This window comes from Mastomys coucha, unplaced genomic scaffold (genome assembly GCF_008632895.1).
Source record: "Mastomys coucha isolate ucsf_1 unplaced genomic scaffold, UCSF_Mcou_1 pScaffold21, whole genome shotgun sequence".
Taxonomy (NCBI): domain Eukaryota; kingdom Metazoa; phylum Chordata; class Mammalia; order Rodentia; family Muridae; genus Mastomys; species Mastomys coucha.
In genome coordinates, this window is record NW_022196904.1 from 129374105 (window position 1) to 129394573 (window position 20469).

Below are 20469 nucleotides of genomic sequence, written 5' to 3' on the forward strand. Positions count from 1 at the left end.
TCGTGTGATGGGCCCCAGCCACTGTTTTATTAGTCAGATCTGTTGGAGGCTCTGTAAGCCCTGCTGGAGTCTCAAAGGCAAGTGCTACCACACTGTCCCAGGACCAAGGGATTTCTCTGCTGGAGCTCCCAGGGTTTATCAGCCTTGTTTGCAGGGATCGGTCAGAGAGAATTCTCACTGTGCACTTTCAGGATCACAGTACTTACTCTTTATTTCCATCTTGAAACTCACTTCCACATCTACCAAGAGCTAACACCTGAGCAATGGCCCTGGGGTCTCCAAACATCAGCATGAGCAGGAACATCCCTCTTACACATTTGTGAATATGTGTAACCCTCCTTGACCCAATACACAGGTACATGCTTTCCAGCTACACACACACACACACACACACACACACACACACACACATACCAGGTATGTGCACACACACACACACATACATACAAGTACACACGTGCTCATACCAAGTGACATACACACATACAGTTCCAGAAAACCTTGCTTGATCTCATGGACTGCTCAGAGGCCATAGGGCCTGGCTTTTGTCTGCTATCCTGTCTGAAGATTCAGGTACCTTGGTGGATTCATTCCTTTTCCTGTGGCCAGGGGATCCCTCATGCCCCAGGAAGGTCAGAATGAAAAGCCATGCCTCCACTAGTCACAAGGCCACCAAATGGAGGAGGGAACAGAGCAGAGGGTTGCAGAGGGGAGATGGCTCACTCTACATTATAATGATGTCTCCTTTCCTTCCTCCTCCTTTCCCTTTCTCTTCTTCCCCTGTAGCCGAGGCGGACAGCAAACTCAGTATCTTCGGCATCAGTCTCCTGAGTACTGGGGTTACAGGGATGTGATTCCATCTGACTTCACCTCCACATTGATGTCCTAACATGGCCCAGATACTGGTGAGCCAGAATTCATTTTTCCCCTTGTGTTTTCCAAGGAGCAAAACTTACCGTTGGAGGATGAGTGGAAAGTGTTGTCACCAATTCTCATGTGAAATAGACAGTTTGGGAATTTCCTGTGGAGATATCTCTATAGCCAGGTGTCTGAGGGCAGATGGGGTGACCCGGAACAGAAGTGGTAGTACTTCACTGTTTCCTTGGCCCATTATGGAAGGGGTGCAGCCCCAGTCCCTTGATCACATCTAGCACCAGGCTCTCTATTCCTGGACAGGATAAGACAGATTGCTGGATGAGTGTAGTTTTTGAAAAACTGAGCAGCTCTTGCCAGAATTGGTTATTTCCTGGGTTGGGCAGTTGGCTCTTCTGGGAAGGTGGATTCACTGTTAGCAGGCAGTGGCCCCCGGTGGGTGTCGAAGATGTTAGTCTGCGTTGGAGCCTGGGGTGGTGCTGAGCTAGTCGCCACTGCTCAGGGTCCTTGAGAATCCCAGCTGGTGGTGAGAGCTGAGTTGGGGGAGGAGACTGAGGGCTGTCTCCAGCCTCTTTTCAGCACTATGGAAAGGGAGTGGGTCGCCAAAACAAGAAGGGGTACCACTTGCAAGCTGAGGGTGGAAGCCTGTCAGCCTGATCCCCTGCATGCTGGATTCGGAGTACCAGAGTACCATTAAAGGCAGGCAGCCTAGCACAGGGTGGATGGCACCCCTGTCTCGGGGGCTGGGACTTCAGTTCCCAGGTCTGTCCAGGCTTGTGGCAGCAGATGAGGGTCCCTGGAAAGTATTGCTTTCCCTGAATCCTTTGTTTCAAGTTCTCAGCAAGCCAGGCAGCGTCCCTGCAGCATCTTGGGGAAGCACTCTTCATCTCCCAGGGCCTGTTGCTTTGGGGCCCCATGATCTTTATGGGCTCCTTAGTGGCCTAGCTCTCCCCAGTCCTGAGGACCGGAATTGTTCTCAGGACAATTTGTGGAGTTCTGTGGAGGTTCCTGCAGGCCCAGGGGGAACTGTGCTCAGCTGGGAAGTCTCCTGCCTTCCCCTCAGCCTTCCCCTCAGCCCCAGGCTTCCCACAGGGTCCTCTATTCCAGATAGGCTGAGAGGCAAGAAGCCTTGCCACCAGATTTCAGAGTCCCTTTCATTTTTCTCTCAGGAAGAACAATCAACACAAGAGGAGAAAAGTGCAAAGTGACCCCAGCCCCCCACCCTAGTCTCCTTCCCCTCAGAGGTGTCCTCACTGATTGGCATAATTGACCTGTCCCAGCACATGGCTTAGCTTTGTGTGCACTGAAGGTTATGGCAAGTTATTCTGTCTTGTCTTCCAGTTCTTGCTTTCTGTTACTAAGATGCCTCTCCTTCTGGGCCACTCACTCCACTTGACCTTGTGTGCTGACCCAGGGGTTACCATTGCACACTTGGAGAGAGCCCATAGATCTTGTTTGCAGTCTGAATGTTGCTCTTGGATCCAGACCTGAGAAAGAGGATATTGGAGTTGGATTTTGAAGTTTTGCGAGAAGATATTAGAGTGTTTTCTCAGAGTGACCACACCAATTGCACATCTACTATTAATCCTTGCCCACTGAATCTTTGCCAAATCAATGGGTATCAAGTATCTCATTGTTTTGGGGCTAGAGAGCTGGCTCAATGGTTAAGAGCACTTGTTACTCTTGCAGAGGACCTGGGTTCAGTTCCCAGCACCCATATAGTGGCTGACAACTGTAACTCCAGTTCCAGGAAATCAAATGCCCATAACTGACTCACTCTCTCAGGCACCAGGCTAACATGTGGAGTATATACATACATGCAGAAAATAAGCAAATAAATAAATAAATAAATAATGAATAAATAAAGCAAATAAATCTAAAAAATGTCGTGGGAACAGAAACCGGAAAGTGGGGGAAAAATGGAGATGGAGTCCATGAAGATGCCAGGGATTTAGACTCCGGAGAATAACATTCAGAGTGCAGATCTAACTTTATTGCTAATTGTACATGCTTTTTAGTCAATTAGAGTTTGTTTTATGCATTCAAAGGCAAATTGGGGTGCAACCAGCATTGTTTAGCAGAATCTGACTCACCTGTCCATGAGCCTGTCTGTGTGCCTGTAGGGGAGGGTCGGATCCCCTGGGGAGATTCCATGAAGACAGAGGAAGCAGCCACTACCCTGGCCTTGGGTTCTTTGTGCTGCTGCACCCATATGCCAGGAGCCATGTCAGATCACACATGTGTACAGTGGATCAGGACTCCTCGAGGAGTCAGAGGAGCCTGTGGTGCCTCCCTCTCTGTCCCACTTCTTCCTCCATCAGGATTATCTCCACATCTCCCGCCAAATGATTTTAAAATGTGTCTCATTGCGGTGATCTGTAAGACATGTTTTTGGCTTCTGTACAGTGCTCACCTTTTGCTCACTGCTCCCGACACTGTGTGCCATCCTTTATTCACCAACTTGTAAGCGTGATTTTCATGTTTTGGAAGTCCCTCTTTAAAGCATATTCATTTATTTTTCTTGTCTCTGTGACCAAATATCTGACAAAACAAAACTAAAGGAGGGAAGGGTCTATTCTGGCCATTCACAGGGATGTAGTTCATTATAGAGGGGAGTCACAATGGCAGGGACAGCTTGGACATTGGCATGGGCAAGGAAGCTCACCGGCTTTCTCCTGTTTCCCCTTTGATTTAGTTTGTAACCAGAGCCCATGGATGGTGCTGCCTACATTGGGGGTGGGTCTTCCCTTCTCAGTTAAACCTCCTTGGAAAGACTTATGAAAACACACTTAGAGGCTTGTCTTCTAGGTGATTCCAAGTGAAGTTGACTACTTAGTCAAGGTTCTCTTGAGGAACAGAACCAAGGAGTGAACACATATATATTTATATATCAGAATTTATTTAATACATCAACTTAAAAATAGTAACAGTAACTGAATCACACTTGAAGGCTGAGAAATTAGTTTCTTAGTCCTTGAGGCTGGTAGCCCTCAGCAGTCAGAGTAGTCCTGCAATAGCTGTCTCTCACTGTGTTCGTGTTTGTGTGTGTGTGTGTATAAACCAGTAGTTAGTTGTTCTACAAGGCAGGATGCCTTAGTAGTCCTAATTTGGTGCTGGAAGCTCAAAAGGTTCCCGCAGAGTCCCTGGTCCTTACTCCATGGTGACAGATTGGACATACTGGTTCTGCTCTCAGTCAAGGAATCAACTTGTGGCAGGAGGGAAGAATGAGCAAGTGACATACAAGGTGATCTTCTGCCTCACCCCTTTTATCTGGGCTGCTGCCAGAATGTGGCACTTACCATTGGAGTGGACAGCTTCTGAAGTGATGCTCCATACTAAGACGATTCTAAGAAACTAATCAGATGATTAGAAAAACTAATTTGAATCAAGCTGACATTGAAAACAGCCATAACATTTATGACAATGGAGATTAACATTGCCTTGGAATTGAGTGTTGACTATGGTAAATGGTGGAACTCACACCCAACTTCTTTCACTGCACAGGTGTCCCACTTGCCTTTTCTCAGTTAGGTCTTGACTCCTCACTTCCAGGACACTGCTTCTGCCTTGGGCTTCAGTTCTGTTTACTCTGGCAAGTGATGAGAACAGAACTACTCAGGGTCTTCTATCTCTGGCTTCTGTTCATGCTTTACTTTATTGTTACTACTACTATTGTTATTGTTGGTGTGTGCACTTTTGGGTATGTGCATGCATCATGTGAAGCATAACAAGAGGACAAGATCATATGAGCTGAGCTGAGGCCAAAAGGAAAAACTTTATTAAGGTATGAACTAGTGGGTTGTCTCCAAGGGAAGGGAGAGCAGCCCACTAAAGAGAGTTGATGGCAAACAATGAAGAGACTCATAATTGGTTGTTGTTCAGAGAACAAGAGACTGGAGTGCCTATCTGTAAATGGGATATCTATATCATACTCTCTCTCCAAATCTCAAGGATAATGTAGGAAGAGGAAGCAGAAAACTTTGCAAGATAGTACTAGAGATAGTAGATCTCTGTAGGGGAACAGTATTTGCTGGACATAGCAGTGCAGTTGTATTCGTGAATTTACAGTGTCTGGAACTGTATGCATAAGACCTGCATAAGATCAAGCCCACCAAAAATCACAGCATAGTTGAGAAAGGGTCTGTTGAAACATTCCACACTACAATCAAGCTCATCAACACAGGAAGTGAACAATTCAAGTAGCCTCAGGAAGTCCTTGAAACTGACCAGATTTTTCTAGTCCCCTCCCTCCCCAAGATTATATAAACAGAAAAGACTACTGAGACACTCAGACAAACTAAACCGAAGATTCTTAGACAAACCACACAGCCTAGAAGTAGAGACCAAGAGAACAATCAATGTGAAAGCAGCAGAGACAAGCTGAACTGCCTAGAAGAAAGTAAAACTAGTCGGTCTGCCTGGAAGAGGTTCAGATCAAGTGGGCTACTTGAAAAGGATACTCTCCAGCCTGTTGAGCTGCTTATAGGTTGTACAGCATGATCCACACGTCTAGTTTTTTGTGAGTTGTCACCCATGTTGAGATGGGCTTAGGTGATGCAGCTGTCCTTGAGTGATTTCTGTTCCTGTAAGTAAACACCCACCCATACTCCTATAAGTTATTTCAATAAAATCCATTGGTTCATCAAGTTGGACTTTGGTCTCTCATGGGTTCGCTTTCTCAAGTAAGTAGGTATAAGTGTTGCGTCTCCCTAGGAAAAGTCTGTCATACAACAGCTGCAGAAAATCTCAGCACAGATGGGGAGGGTCTCATGAAGTTCATCCCTAACTCAGGAACTACTGGCAGTTGATTGCTGTTGGGAAAAGAGAGTGAATTTTCTTCAATGCTGCGGGCTCAGAGGGACTACCTATGCTCCAGTGACTGTCCTACAGTTGTGTGCTCACAGATAGCATTAAATAGACTCAGTGGATATTAAAAAGCACATAAAGTAGGGAGGGAAAAGTGTGTGGGGGGAGACAGGAGAGGAAATGGAGGAGGGCATGTGGGATGGAAGTGGTGGGGATAGGAGAGGAAACGGGAGAGGGGATGTGGGATGGATTTCATTCTCACTGGCAAAGATCACAAAGACCAAATACGAAAGGATGGAGAATTCTATGCCAAGCAACCAAGAGCCTAAAATAAGTAGAAGCAGCTGTATTCAAGCCTTTAAAAATAGAATTCAAGAAAAACTCAGAGCTAAAGAACACTAATACATATTAATAAGTGGAGAAATCCTTCAAGAAGATAAAACAAATATTGTTCCCTGAATATTGGAACATCCAGTGCTCATAGATTTATAAAATGAGTCTTATTGTATCTAAAGGAACAAAATAGTCCACAATACAATAATAGTAAGTGGCTTCAATATACCACTGCCACCAGCTGATAGATCTCTTGGGAAAAAATCAATAAAGAAAGAAAGCACATAATTAAATTGCATCACAGATCAGAAGGCCATAACAGGCATCTAGAGAAAATTCCACCCATCAGCTATGAATATTCATTCTTCTTAGCAACATATTGGTCATGGATTGTTTTTGTCTGTGCTTTTATTAGAAAGTCTTTAGTTCTGCATTTCTTAAAAATGGTCATGTTCCTGGGTGGTGGTGGGGCACACCTTTAATCACAGCATTTGGGAGGCTGAGACAAGCAAATATCTGTGAGTTCAAGGCCATCCTGGTCTACAGAGTCCCAGGACAGCCAAAGGTACAAAGTGAGACTCTGTCTCAACAAACAAGCAAGCAAGCTTGTTGTTTGCTGAATAATGTAATTCATGTTAGCAGACACTAATACTCAGGGCTTGAGCTATATCCATCCACTCTTTCTTAACTTTTAGAATTTCTGCTGCAGGGTCTGATATCTTTTTGATAGGCTTGCCTTTGTGAGTTGGCATTTTCTTCAAGTTTTCCATACTATTTCTTTTGTAGTCTTAGCATTTTTTTAACCCTTTCGAGACAGGGTTTGTCTGTGTAGCCCTGGCTGTCATGGAACTCACTCTGTAGACCAGGCTGGCCACGAACTAAGAAATCTGCCTGCCTCTGCCTCCTAAGTGCTGGGATTAAAGGCTTGCGCCACTACTGCTAGGCTAGTCTTAGTTAGCATTTTCTTTCTTTCTTTTTTTTTTAAAGGCTCACCAACTGGCCTGAGGCAAGGCCACTGAAGAGGCAAGCTATGTTAGAGTGAGTTTCTCTCTCTTTTTTTTTTCAAAGATTTATTTATTTATTATATGTAAGTACACTGTAGCTGTCTTCAGACACACCAGAAGAGGGCATTTGATCTCGTTATAGGTGGTTGTGAGTCACCATGTGGATGCTGGGATTTGAACTCAGGACCTCTGGAAGAGCAATCAGGTGCTCTTACCCACTGAGCCATCTCTCCAGCCCCTTAGTTAGCATTTTCACTATGATGTAGAGAGTTCTGATTAGTCATATCTACTTGGGGTTCAAAATGTCTCCAACATTTGAATGTCTGTATTGTACTCTAAATTTTGGAAAATTCTGAGTAAGTTTCTATGCCAAGTATTATTATTATTATTAATTTTTATTTTTTTCAAGACAGAGTTTTTCTGTTTACCTGTCTTGGCTGTCTTGGAATTTACTTCATAGACCAGGCTCGGCTTAAATTCATAAAGATTCTCCTTCCTCCGCCTTCTGAGTGCTGGGACTGAAGTTGTGCACCACTACCGTCTGGCTGCTGCTGCTGCTGTTTTTCTTCTTCCTCTTCCTCCTCTTTCTCTTCTTCCTCTTCTTCCTTTTCTTTCTAATTCTTCTTTTACCCCCTCCTCCTCCTCTTCCTTCTGAACATGGTCTTATGATTCCAATACTGGTCTCGAACTCTCACTACATAGAAGAAATTACCTTGAACGTTTCCTTCTGCTTCTATCTCTCAAGCCGGGGGTTATAGGCAAGGGTCATTATGTCTAGTTTACATGGGGTTGGAGGTTGGACCTAGGTTTATACATGCTAGGAAAGCGCTCTGAACACTGAGTTACATTCCTAGTTCATATTTAGCTTGTATTTTACTTCCTCAGCAGCCCATGGAGTTTTAGGTTTGGTCTCTTGAACATGTCTTAGAGTTCCTGAAAGTTATGGTTATGCTTGCTTATTTATTTATTTATTTTATTTATAGTTTCCAAGACAGGGTTTCTCTGTATAGCCCTGGCTGTCCTGGAACTCACTCTGTAGACTAGGCTGGTCTCGAACTAAGAAATCCACTTGCCTCTGCCTCCCAAGTGCTGGGATTAAAGGCGTGCACCACCACTGCCTGGCACTTATTTATTTATTTTTTTTAATTTTTTTTTAAGATTTATTTATTTATGTGTATGAGTACACTAGTTGTACAGATGGCTCGCTCCAGCCCCGCCTCCGGCATAGTATGCTGTAGCTGTCTTCAGATGCACCAGAAGAGGGCATCAGATATCATTATGGGTGGTTGTGAGCCACCATGTGGTTGCTGGGATCCGAACTCAGGACCTTCGGAAGAGCAGTCAGTGCTCTTACCCGCTGAGCCATCTCACCAGCCCTATTTATTTCTTAAAAACATTTACATTACATTTTACTTTTTAGTGTGTGTGTGTGTGTGTGTGTCACAGCACTTGTTGGAGGTCAGAGGACAACTGTAGAAGTCAGTTCTCTTCTTCTACCATGTGGTCTCCTGGAATTGAACTCAGGTAATCTAGCTTGGTGACAGGTACCCTTATCTTCTGAGCCATTTCACGGATGTTGTTTTTTTCTTTGTCATTCATCTGAGTATAATATTTCTTTGGCTTTCCCCTCGGTCTCCAATGCTCTTTCTTTTGCTTGATGTGGTCTACTGGCATTGTTTTCCACACTGACTTACTGGAGCTTTTCATCACTCTAACATTTCTGTCAGATTCCAGAACCCTGTCTGTTGTGTAGATCAGACTGGCCTGAAATCAGAGACTCACTTGCCTCTGCCTTCCAAGTTCTGGGATTCAAGCTTGTAATGCCATGCGTGCCCAGCCTGCTTTTTTTTTTTTTGTAGCTATTTTTTAGATCTTCCTTTCCTTGCTGTAGTTCTCATTCATGTTGGTGACTTTCTCATTCACATCCTGTACCAACTTCCTTTCTTCCTTCATCTGCTTGTTTGAAGTCTTCTTATAGGTCATTGAACTAACCACTACCAGGGTTAACCATCAAGCCCAGCTTCCTTTTAGCTCCTTATGTAGTAGTTAAAGGAATACTTACCAGAGAGAGGTCAGTAACAAGTGTCTGTCAAAAAGGACAAAGGATGACCCAGTGCCACTGTTTTTTTTTTTTCTTTTACCTTGACATCCCATTTGTCTACAATTCCAGTGGAATTCAAACTATCTGTGTGCTTGGAGAACTGCCTCTTACAAGGGGTAAAAGCTTTACTTGTCACCTTGACAACCTGGGAAGAGAGGGCCTCAACTGAAGAATTGCCTAAGTTAGATGGTCTGTGGAACCATTTTCTTGATTTATGATCGATGTGGAATGATTGATGTTGGATTGTCCAGCTCACTGTGGGTCTGGGCTGTATCCAAAACCTTTAGGTAAACAACTTGTAGGCCTTGTGGAGAACCTAGTGCTTTATTCTGATAGATGTGCATAGTATTAAACTGACTCCTGATGATTTATCTTTATACCCATATATTAATGCATCCTTCAGCACTCATGAGGTAAGTGTCTTTTTGAAATAGATGACAACACAGAGACTCATTAAGGTTAAGGTTCAGAGAATAATGAGACTGTGGAATGATCAGCTCTAAATGAGACATCTACATCATACCCTGTCTTTTCTGTTGCTGTGAAGAGACATCATGACCAAGGCAACTGAAAGAGTTTATTGGGGGTTTGCTGTTCAGAGGGTGAGTTCTTGACCATCATGGATGGCATCCTGGCAGCAGGCAGGCAGGCATAATGCTGGAGTGGTGGTTGAGAACATATATCTTATCTGCAAGTAAGAGGCAGAGAGAGTTAACTGGGAATGGTGTGGGCCTTTGAAACCCCGAAGCCCAACCTAGTAACTCATCTTCTTTAACAAGGCTACACCTCCTAATCCTTCCCAAATAGTTCCACCAACTGAAAGGATTCAACATAGAAGCCTATGAGGCCAGTCTCCTTTAAGTTACCCCACACCCCCTCCTCCCAAAGTTTAGTGGAGGAAGAGGAAAAAGAACTATTGTAAGAGTCAGAGGTGGTGGATAGCTACAAGGAAGCAGTGTCTTCCATACATATCAGGGCAGTTGCACATATGAACTCATAGCAGTTGTGACAGGATGTGCAAGACCCGACAAGCTCAAACCATATAAAACCTCAGCATGGAGAAAGAAGGTGAACATGAAGTCCTACCCTAGCTAAGAAGCTATTGGCACTTGGCATCTGCTGGGAGAGGGAGAATCAGCTTTCTTTAAGGGTATGGCCTCTGGAAGGTTGACCAGTGGAAGGTTGAACACAGAGAGCATATGGGTAGCACCAAATGTATATGATGGGTTAAAATGAATAAAAGAGGGCACACAAGTGGGTGGAGAGGGAAGGGAGGATGATTCTGGGAAAAGTGGAGGCAGGAACAAATATGACTAAAATATAGTGTTTGAGATTCTCAAAGGACTAATAAGAAGTGAGGAATGGAAGATGGAATAAAGGTGGAAGGAGTGTATTCTGGAGACTGACTTGAGGATGGATATGACCAAGATACATTATACATATACATCATATACAATACACATACACATATACATCATATACCTATACACACATATACCCATACATATTCATATTTATATAATATACATATTCACACACATATACATGAAGCTGTCAAAGAACAAATAAAAAAATATATAAACAGAAAGGTAAGCTAGCTGAAGGTGAGTCTGGAAGGAAGCCAGTAATCAGGATTCCCCCATGGCTTATGCTTCAGTTCCAGCCTGCAGGTTTCTATCTTAGCTTCCCTGGATGATGAACGGTGACCTCTGAGCCAAATAAACCCTTTCTTCTCAAGCTGCTTATGGTCACGTTGTTTATCATTAGGAAGCAAAGTAGGACACAAAGTACAAGGCCAGAGAGAGGCTAGCCAAGCCTTGCCCTTCCTTCCACAGGGCTGAACAGCCTCCCTCTGTGTCCTCCTTTCCTTCAGGAGAGATGTCTGTTTTAAGTCTTTTGCTCATTTTTATGATGGGTCGTTCCTGTTTGTGTTGCTGGGTTTTATGTAGTCTGGATGTTAGATCAGAAGAGAGGCTCTCCCTGCAGGGCAGTGGCTCTCAATGTTCCTAATTCTGTGAACCTTTAATACAGTTCCTCCAGTTGTGGTGACCCCCAACCATTGCATAAAGTTATATAAGCCAGCTGACCCCTCTCCTGAGTCTATTACTCAGGAGCCATTTGTAGCTGGGTGGGAGGTCTGTGGCTCACAGACATGGCTAACTCTAAAACAGATGTATTTCTGCCACCTTATTGTAGAAGTTGGGATGGGGTCAGGACAGGCCTTGTTGTAATGCCTGTGGCAGATGCGTTTAAACCCTAGCTCCTCCAACTCCTCCCCCACCATCTCTCACACACCCATAAAGGGCATTTATCTGCACTGTTATGCACTGTTCTTTCCAAAAGCAAAGCCAGTACATCAGAGATCCCTTGGCGTCCTGTTACTTACCACTGGGGTTGAGATTTGGGGAACATTTCCACTTGTTTTATAGAGAATGGAATTTTCCAAGAGTAGGGTGTCCTATGGGTGCCAAGCTTATTGTCCCTTCTCCCTACAATGAGAATAGATATGTTAATGGAGAGCTATAGACTCAATTCTAAATGCTTCAATCGTCTGAGGGAATGTGTAAGAGCACCAGCAATCAGAGCTAGGGTAATCAGTTTCCCACTGCTGAGGTTTCCTTAAGCCACTGAGGCGACTGTAGCATGGCACCTGCAGTTTTATGTGAGTACTGGTGCTTCATGCTCAATGAGAAAGGAACTTAGGGTATGCATGGGACATGAATCCTGAAAAATAAACCTAGGCCAGATGCAAGCAACATCCAAACTTCCGAGCTATCTGTGATGAGAAACCTTCCTTCTTCATCCTTGAGGTATCCGTGTCATCGTGGTGGGACGTAACATGTCCAGCCGAACAGAAGGCAGCCCTGTGTCTCCTCAGACCAGACAGCACCTGCAGCAGGTGCCAACTGATGGGGCCTTGGAGAGATTTTGCAACATTTTTAATGAGCTACCTATTAGGGCATCCAGGGTCCTGTGTGGAGGCTACATCCCCAGGGCAGTGCGACTCTTGATTGTGGCCCATTGAGGTCTATGCATTTCCTGAACAGCTGCCAAGCACTCCCTGTCCTGGGATCCCAAAGTTGTAAAGAAGAAATGGACTGAGGGTGGCAGGGACATTTGTACTACCGCCAGGGCCCAATTCCATCTTGCTTACTCTCTGCCACTGATGTCCAGACCCCATGTGATCAGCTCCATACAGCTCTGTGGCTGTAAGCCTCATGCTGGTTCCTGGTACTCAAGGGAGTAACAGAGGTATGGGCCTTGGGGGTCTCAATGTTGATGCTCACAGAGCTCAGAGTTGAGCCATGTCTCATGCTGCATGGTCATCAGTGGTAGCTCCTTGTCCAGATCACAACTTTTCCCTGTCCACATGAGCAGAGGTATCCTCCCCTCAGAGGAGTGGCCCCAGGATGGACCAGGCAAACCTAATGTGGATTGGTATGTGTTGCAACAGTTCTTTCTAGAAGGCTGTAGGGGTGCTAGAATAGGGACAGCTCATAGTTTGTTTCTCAACTTGCCTGGGCATGCAGGATGTCACTGTCCTACTTACACAGAGGGAAACAGAGGCACAGAAAAATCCTCCAGTGGCACCCAGCATCCAGTGGGCAGGTAAATTTGTACCCCTGTGGTGGTGCATATGCCAGGCTGCTGCTCCACAGGTGTGTGGGAACCTGGCCTAGATTTCAGTGCCAGGAGACAGCCAATAACAGTGAGAAGTGTGGTTTAGCCCAGGGGCAGGAGGTCCACCCTCAGGGATCATCTAAGTCCCCAGGGCCTGGCGGTTGCCAGCTACGTAATTGTCAAAAGCGTCCTCACAGACCCAGAATGGGGAGAGGCATAAATAATCATGTGCAGGAAGCCATTCCTGCCGGGCCCAGGGCTGGCCTGGCTCTCACAGGTAGGTGGAGACACCTGCCACCTCATCAGGTGCTTGTGCTGACACAGAGAGGAACACAGCAGCCTCAGGGCGCAAGTGGGTTCTGGTCACTACATGGCTGACTGCCGAAAGAGCTTGGTGGAGACACTATCTGCTCCAGGCCTCTGCCCTGGAGGACCCCTGTGGCTGCTGTTTGAAACCTGGCTGGACCACAAGGACCAGAGCAGCCACAGCCTTTCATGATCCTTCAGGCACCAGGTCTGACATAGGAGGGGCTAGTGGTGGTCACTCCCCAATGACCACAGCCAGGGCAGCTTGATCAGGGTAGTTTTGTAGACCTGGGGCCAGTCTGCTGAAAGGATATTCTCACATTCCAAGGAGGGAGCACATCCCAGCATCTTCCTTTGTAGTCCAAATCTGCTATTGGCCACAGCAATAGCCAAGGCAGAATGAGGAATTCAATTGTTCCTTAAATGTCCAGACGGACTTGTGACTGTAGGAAGTGAGTAGCAGTGTTGAGCCCACAAGAAACCCCAGTGCAAGTCAGAGGTCAGGCAGGCTTGTGGATGCTCTCTGTGCACTTGGCCTGGGTGTATCCCTGCCCAGAAAGTTTGGCATTGTTAATGACAACCTTCTGGTTTCCTGGCTGCTAAGGGGAGCATGTTGAAGACCTGGGAGGGACCATGCATCCCTCACCTCAATGGGAACTGAGGCTGTCCCTGAGATAACTTGGACAAGGGAGTTCTCATCCTTGCAGGCTCATCCCTGACCTCTGAGAAGCCAGGCCACCTTCAGGCATTTGGGTATTGCCTCTGGACCCACCCGAGTGTCATATGCGGTAGGGTGATGGCCTCCACTCTGGCTTGGGACCAAGATCTCCAACTTCAAGCTTGCCTTCTGAGAATCAGGGGACAGGTGCCAGGTGCAGTTGTGTGGCATGATGACTAAGGTGACTCTGAAGTCTGGGTGTCCTTCCTACACAGGTAAGCAACCTCCCTCATCCACACACGGCTCTGGGTGGGAGGGAAGTGCAACATCCGAGACCTATCATTGTGTGTAGGGTATAAGAAGAAGCAGAAGGCTGTATTTAAACATCGCACTTGAGAGTGTAACCTTGCAGGAGAAAAGGGCTTGGCAGCAGTTTCTTCTCTTTGTGGACCTTGCATTATGTTTGGCAACTGTGAAACTATTTTTCTAAATGAGAAGCTGTCTAAGTTTGGGCTGAGGATAGATGACAATGCCATGTAGGTCAAGACTGCCTCCCTGAGCAGGTCGGATGCCACTGGTATGATGGAGGTACCCATGGACTTACAGGGGTGATGGCCAGGGGGGCTACTGGGAACTTCTCTATAGCAAGTATCTAGAAGAGGGCTAAGGAAGTACATTGTGTTTTGGTTGCAGACTTATGCTGATTTAGAGCTGCTATGTAGGGCTATGGTGGATCTGGGGAAGGGATTGCAGCCAACTCCCCCAAGGCACCTTCAGGTCTTCTGGGTGAGGGACTGATGGTTTTGTGATCAGGACGATGGTAAGTACCAGGATGTGGAGCATGGTGGCCCAGGAGGTGGGGCGTGGTGATCCAGTGGCAGCTTAGGTGCATGTTGTGTAGTATGTGCATTTGTGCTGGGGAGAGGGAGACATGGCAGGAAGATGCCTCTGGGCTCTGTGCCAGAGGGTCTCCTGACTTCTTCCTGGTCAGCCCAGGAGCAGTTGGCTCTGAGAAGGGGTGGGGGGAGTGTGCTGAAACCCTGGGCTTCATCCCTTTCTCCCACCAACACATCCATGCACACTGTAGCTTCCAGGCTCCACCCCTCAGCCTCTGGCTAGGAGGAGTAAGAGTGACAGCTCAAAATTATTTATTTATTAATATACATCCATTAAGTGGTGTGTGTGTGTGTGTGTGTGTGCAGTATGTTTGTGTGTTGTGTGTGTATGGTACATGTGTGTGGTATGTTTGTGTGGTTTATATGTGTGTTATGTGTGCGGTGTGTGTGTGTTATGTGTGGTGTGTGTGTTATGTGTGTGTTAGGTGTGTCTGTTACATGTGTGTATGTGGTTGTGTGTGGTATGTGTGTGGTGTGTGTGTGTGTATTTGTGTGTGTGTGATGTGGGTGTGTGCATATTTTCATGAGTCACTTTTCTCTTTCCACCATGTGAATCCTGGTGATTCAACTCAGGTCGTTAGGCTTAGCAGCAAGTGCCTTACTTACTTACTGAGCCATTTCACAAGCTCAGATTGACAGCTTTTAAAATACAAATTTCAGGAAAGCTGGCTCATTTCTTTCTCAACTAGGGTTAGAACCTGAGCCAAAAAGGAGCTAGAGGAGAAGGAGAAAAAGAAAAAGAAGAGGAGGTGGTGACCTACGGTCTTTACTACTGAACGTGTGTCTTTTTGTGTGAGGTATTTCCATGGTGCAATAGGAGTGTGTTCTACAGGAGCCTCATCTGACTGCTGGGCAAAAATACTGAAGATGAAGGCACTCATAATGTCACTTGTGGAAACCCGATAGTTCTTGTCCTTTTCTAGGCTCTCTGATTCTGCAATAAGGACCTCTCTCTGCCAGGTGACAAACACTGTAGAATGACACTGTGTCCTCTCTTCCCCTAGGTGTCAGGCAATGGGTAGATGGCATGCTGATGGCTTCCTACCAGCACGGGCACGGTTAATGCTGTCTATCCAGGTACTCCCAAGGGAAGTTGGGCTTGCCTGGGTCCTAGGATTGAAGGACAAGGTGAGTAGAGCCACGGAGTACAGAAAAAGGCCAGTTCCCTCACTTCCTGAGCCCTCTTCTTGGCAGCTTGGTAGTCTATGTCCTCAAAATATTTAATGGCTTGGAATTCCGGCCAGAACCTGTCCACGCCAGGACCATTCATCTTGTTGGGCTTCCCAGGGCCGAGGAGCATGCGCATTGGGCTCTTCCTGCTCTTCCTGATCATGTATCTGCTTACAGTAGCTGGGAACCTGGCCATCATCTCCCTGGTGGGTGCCCACAGATGCCTACAGACACCCATGTACTTCTTCCTCTGCAACCTCTCCTTCCTGGAGATCTGGTTCACCACAGCCTGTGTGCCCAAGACCCTGGCCACATTTGCTCCCCTGGGCGGAGCCATCTCCTTGGCTGGCTGTGCCACGCAAATGTACTTCGTCTTTTCTCTGGGCTGTACTGAATACTTCCTGCTGGCTGTGATGGCTTATGACCGGTACCTGGCCATCTGCCTACCACTGCGCTATGGTGGCATCATGACACCTGGGCTGGCAACACGGTTGGCCCTGGGATCTTGGCTGTGTGGCTTTTCTGCAATCACAGTTCCTGCTGCCCTCATTGCCCGCCTCTCCTTCTGCGGTTCACGTGTCATCAACCACTTCTTCTGTGACATTTCGCCCTGGATAGTGCTTTCCTGCACGGACACGCAGGTGGTAGAGCTAGTGTCCTTTGGTATTGCCTTCTGTGTCATTCTGGGCTCGTGTGGTATCACACTAGTCTCCTATGCCTACATCATCACTACCATTGTCAAGATTCCCTCTGCCCAGGGCCGGCACCGTGCCTTCTCTACCTGCTCATCCCATCTCACTGTAGTGCTTATTTGGTATGGCTCTACTATCTTCTTGCATGTGAGGACCTCGGTAGAGAGCTCCTTGGACCTCACCAAAGCTATCACAGTGCTCAACACCATTGTCACACCCGTGTTGAACCCTTTCATATATACCCTGAGGAACAAGGATGTGAAGGAGGCTCTGCGGAGGACAATGAAGGGGAAGTGAGTCACTGCCCATGTACATCTCCCGCCAGAGGCTGCTCTGCAGGACTGGCATTGGCTGGCCTGTGGGCCAGTGTGGGCCAGGGTCAGTCAGTGTTCAGCACCTTTTTCTCTACAGAGCTTAGAGGGACATCTCTCCTAGTTTATACTTTTATGGCTTTGTGTTCAGGAATACTTGCTGTCCCAGCCCTCAGTTTCAGGAAGATTCTAGGAGGGAAACAGGGTTCTGGGTCCCTCCCAACCTCCAATATAAACACCAGAAGCTATGCACCAGTTCTGGACAGACCCCTGTGTCTTGGCCTAATAGGCTTTTCACCATCCTACAGATATCGCCAAGCCATATCTGGAATCTCCAGGAGGGACATGGCAGGCCACCAGGGATCCATGCTCAGAGGTTAATCATGCTGGAAAACAAACAAACAAACAATCAGGCACAGACGCCTCAGAGGAAGCTGAGGCCCTTCAGGGCTTGGTGGGCTTTGCACCAGGGTCTCAGGGCATATCTACTGCATTTAACACCTTTCTGGGTCTTTGGCTTTTGGGATGGAGGTACAGGAAGGGGTCAGAGGAAGCAGGGGCCCTGGATGCCTGGGGCCTCAGGCTCTGGTTGGAATTAGGAAGGGCTAGGATAGTTCTCAGAGAATTCTCCTGGGGGTAAACACTGCTACTTATTCTTGACATAGCATCACTACTCTGAACCTGTGCCTTCTTCCATAAATGTAACCATGACAGTACCGTCTCAAGGAACCCATGGGAATAGGAGTGACTTAGTGTGTCCAAAGTGCTTAGATCTATCAGGGGCCAGAAAAATGCCACTAATATTGTTTTATAATTTAGTAGATAAAGCAGTTCAGTCTGGTCTGTCTGCCTGTCTGTCTAGAGACATTGAGTTGTGTGTGTCAGGCTCATTTCAAACTTTGTATGTAACAGAATGATCTTGAACTTCTGATCCTCCTGCCTCTACCTCCCAAATGGCACTGATGCTCAGTTTTGCGGTTCTGGGGAATTGAAGTCAGGGCTTCATGAATGCTGGACAAGTGCTCAACTGACTGAGCTATGTACCCTTGCTCTCAGATTTGTCCCCTTAGCGTCCTCATTTTACTTTGGACAACCAATAGTGTCTGTTGTTCACCCTAATCTCTTAGCCCTTAAGGACCCCAGAGAAACTGGACTCCTTAAGTGGCCTGTATTCAGAATAAATGGTTGGTTATCAGGATTTGGAGAGACCCCGGTGGCTCTGAGACAGTTTGTACTTTGGGTTTTTTTGAGAACAGTTGCCAGATGGTCTCTTGTCCAGGTTGAGACATGGCCTCCATATCCTCTCAGATACTACTTCTGGGTCTAATCACAGGCTGACTGTTTTCACACTCTCCTGGCTCCAATGTCCTAACCTTTATGGCTTCTCTGTTCTGTCCAACCCAAGGCTGAGGCCTAAATGATCCACTTTGACATTTCTCTTTACCATCTTCCAGAGTGGAGGCTCAAGTAGGACATAGAAGCTCCCCTCTGTAGTGACCCCTGCCCAGGATGGGACATAGGTGCAGAGCCACCCACCTAGAATTCCTCTTCTCCCAAAGTCTGGAGCCAGAAGACATGCTGACCCTCAGGCTTGTACACCCAACTGAATTTGTATACTCAGCCATCTCTGCTGCTGGAACTTGCATATTCTGTTTTCATGGTTACTTTCCAAATGATGAATTAAAGTGCACTGAGTTCAACCACTACTGTTTGATGGAGAAGCCAATAACACACTATACCTACATGGTTTCGTAGTCCTCAGTACTCCTGGGAGATGTGGGTAGTGGCTGGAATAGGGGGTTTGTATTCAGGATCTGTTCTCTGCTGTGCAACAGCCTCTTTGCTGCTGGCTAGTGAGACTCTCCGAGAGCCCCAGTGATGCATCTGAGGCCATATAGCAAAGACAGCACTCAGGGACCCCTTAGTGCCCCTCTTCTGTCATTCTGAAATGACACTACTTTCATGGACTTTGTTACCAATTCCTCTCTTTGGAAACTATGGGCATTACTGGGTGGCCTTGAGACAGAGAGACAGAATAGAGAGAGACAGGATAGGTGATTTTCAGTGTGTCTGTGTGTGTGGGGTGGGGGGAGGAAGAGAGCAATGCCTCCTTGGCCACCTTACTTTGGGTCAAGGTAATTTCTTTGGATGTAGCCGTAGGTGGAGGGTCCCGTCTTTGGGCTTAGCCTGACAGAGGCCATCTAGTACCCCTCAACCTTGCTAATGTCTCAGAATTTTGTGAGCCATGACAGGAGACTATGCAGTGAAGTGCTCAGGGTGTTGAATGGGCTTTGCAGTTCTCAGAATGCTAAGTTGTCAGGAGTCCCTTGGCATCTGTAGGTCCGTTTTTCCTGGACTTCACCTTTCCCAGGAAAGTTAGCTTCTCCTGGAAACTCAGCATTTTGGAGCAGAATTTATTTCTTAGGCTTAGAAATTAGATGATTATTGAATTCTGAAAGGGAAAACCTTGTATTATTTTCTAGTGACTGATTTTCCCCATATGATGAATATATTAGTCAGGACTGTGTAAAGGAACAGAACAGATACAATGACTACATACACACATGAGCTCACACACACACACACACACACACACACACACACACACACACACACGACCCACCCCACCAGATTTATTGGAGTGGCTTGAAGTTCCACATCACAGTCAGTCAATCATCAAAGGAGTCAGGGCAGGAACTTAGTCCAGGGAATTGGAGACAGGAACTAAACGAGTAGCTATTGAGGAGTGTGGCTTATTGAATTGTTCTTCCACATTTGCTCCAATTGTTTCCTTATTCACCCCAGGACCACTTGTCCAATGGTGACATCACCCATAGTGGACTGGGCTCTCTCACATCAATCTTTAATTAAGAAAAGTTCTTACTGTCTTGCTTATAGGCAACCTGGAAGAAAGCATTGTCTCCGTGTAGAGTCTCCTCTTTCTATATAACTCTATCTTATGCCAGGTTGAAAAAAAAATCCAAGTAGGACAAAGAAGAAAGCTGATAGCTGTGTTGTTCCAGGCCAGTAGGAGCCACATTTCCACAACAGAAAGGCTGCATAGTGACTGATGGTTTGCATTTACTGATCTCCATTTGTTGGTCTTCATTCATTCATTCATTCATCCATACCTACATAATACTTTTATGTCTTTGAGAGAGGATCTAATTTTGTAGCCCTGGCTAGCCCCATACTTAAGGAGACACACCAGTTTCTGGCTCCCAAGTGCTGGGATCAAAGGTGTATACCACCACACTCAGCCATGTCATGTACAATTTTTAACCACTTGTTTATTTACTAATATGTACCACTTATTTTTTATTTCTGATTAATAGTAACTGTGTGTACTATTAGACCTCGATGTAATATGGGTTCCTTAATTAAAAAAATTGATTGATATGATTTTTTCAGTGGAATATGAAGTTTGAAAGGATTTGAGAAAGCCAGTTGGTTTGCTTTATGATTAAAGCATGCATGTCTATGCATGGTAGTGGTCTAGTATATGTTTAGATGGTTTCTAGACCTTTCCTTATTCACTCTCATAAAAATGCAACCACAGAATGCTAAAATGTTATACCCTCCTAGAAAATATCCATGTTTATTTGGCAGTATTAACTCTTCCTAGACTGAGGACAGATCAGTAGCTCTTATCTATGATAACCATCAACACCATCATCTGACCATCCTCCAGCTCAATA

General features: G+C 46.1%; 1 protein-coding gene across 1 annotated transcript; it reads left to right on the forward strand.

The window, feature by feature from the left end:
• Positions 1-15768: 15768 nt before the first annotated feature.
• LOC116100953 (olfactory receptor 287) lies at positions 15769-16809 on the forward strand. Its single transcript, XM_031384651.1, has one exon. It carries the CDS (start codon positions 15804-15806, stop codon positions 16755-16757), a length of 954 nt encoding a protein of 317 aa, XP_031240511.1. The 5' UTR covers positions 15769-15803; the 3' UTR covers positions 16758-16809.
• Positions 16810-20469: the final 3660 nt, after the last annotated feature.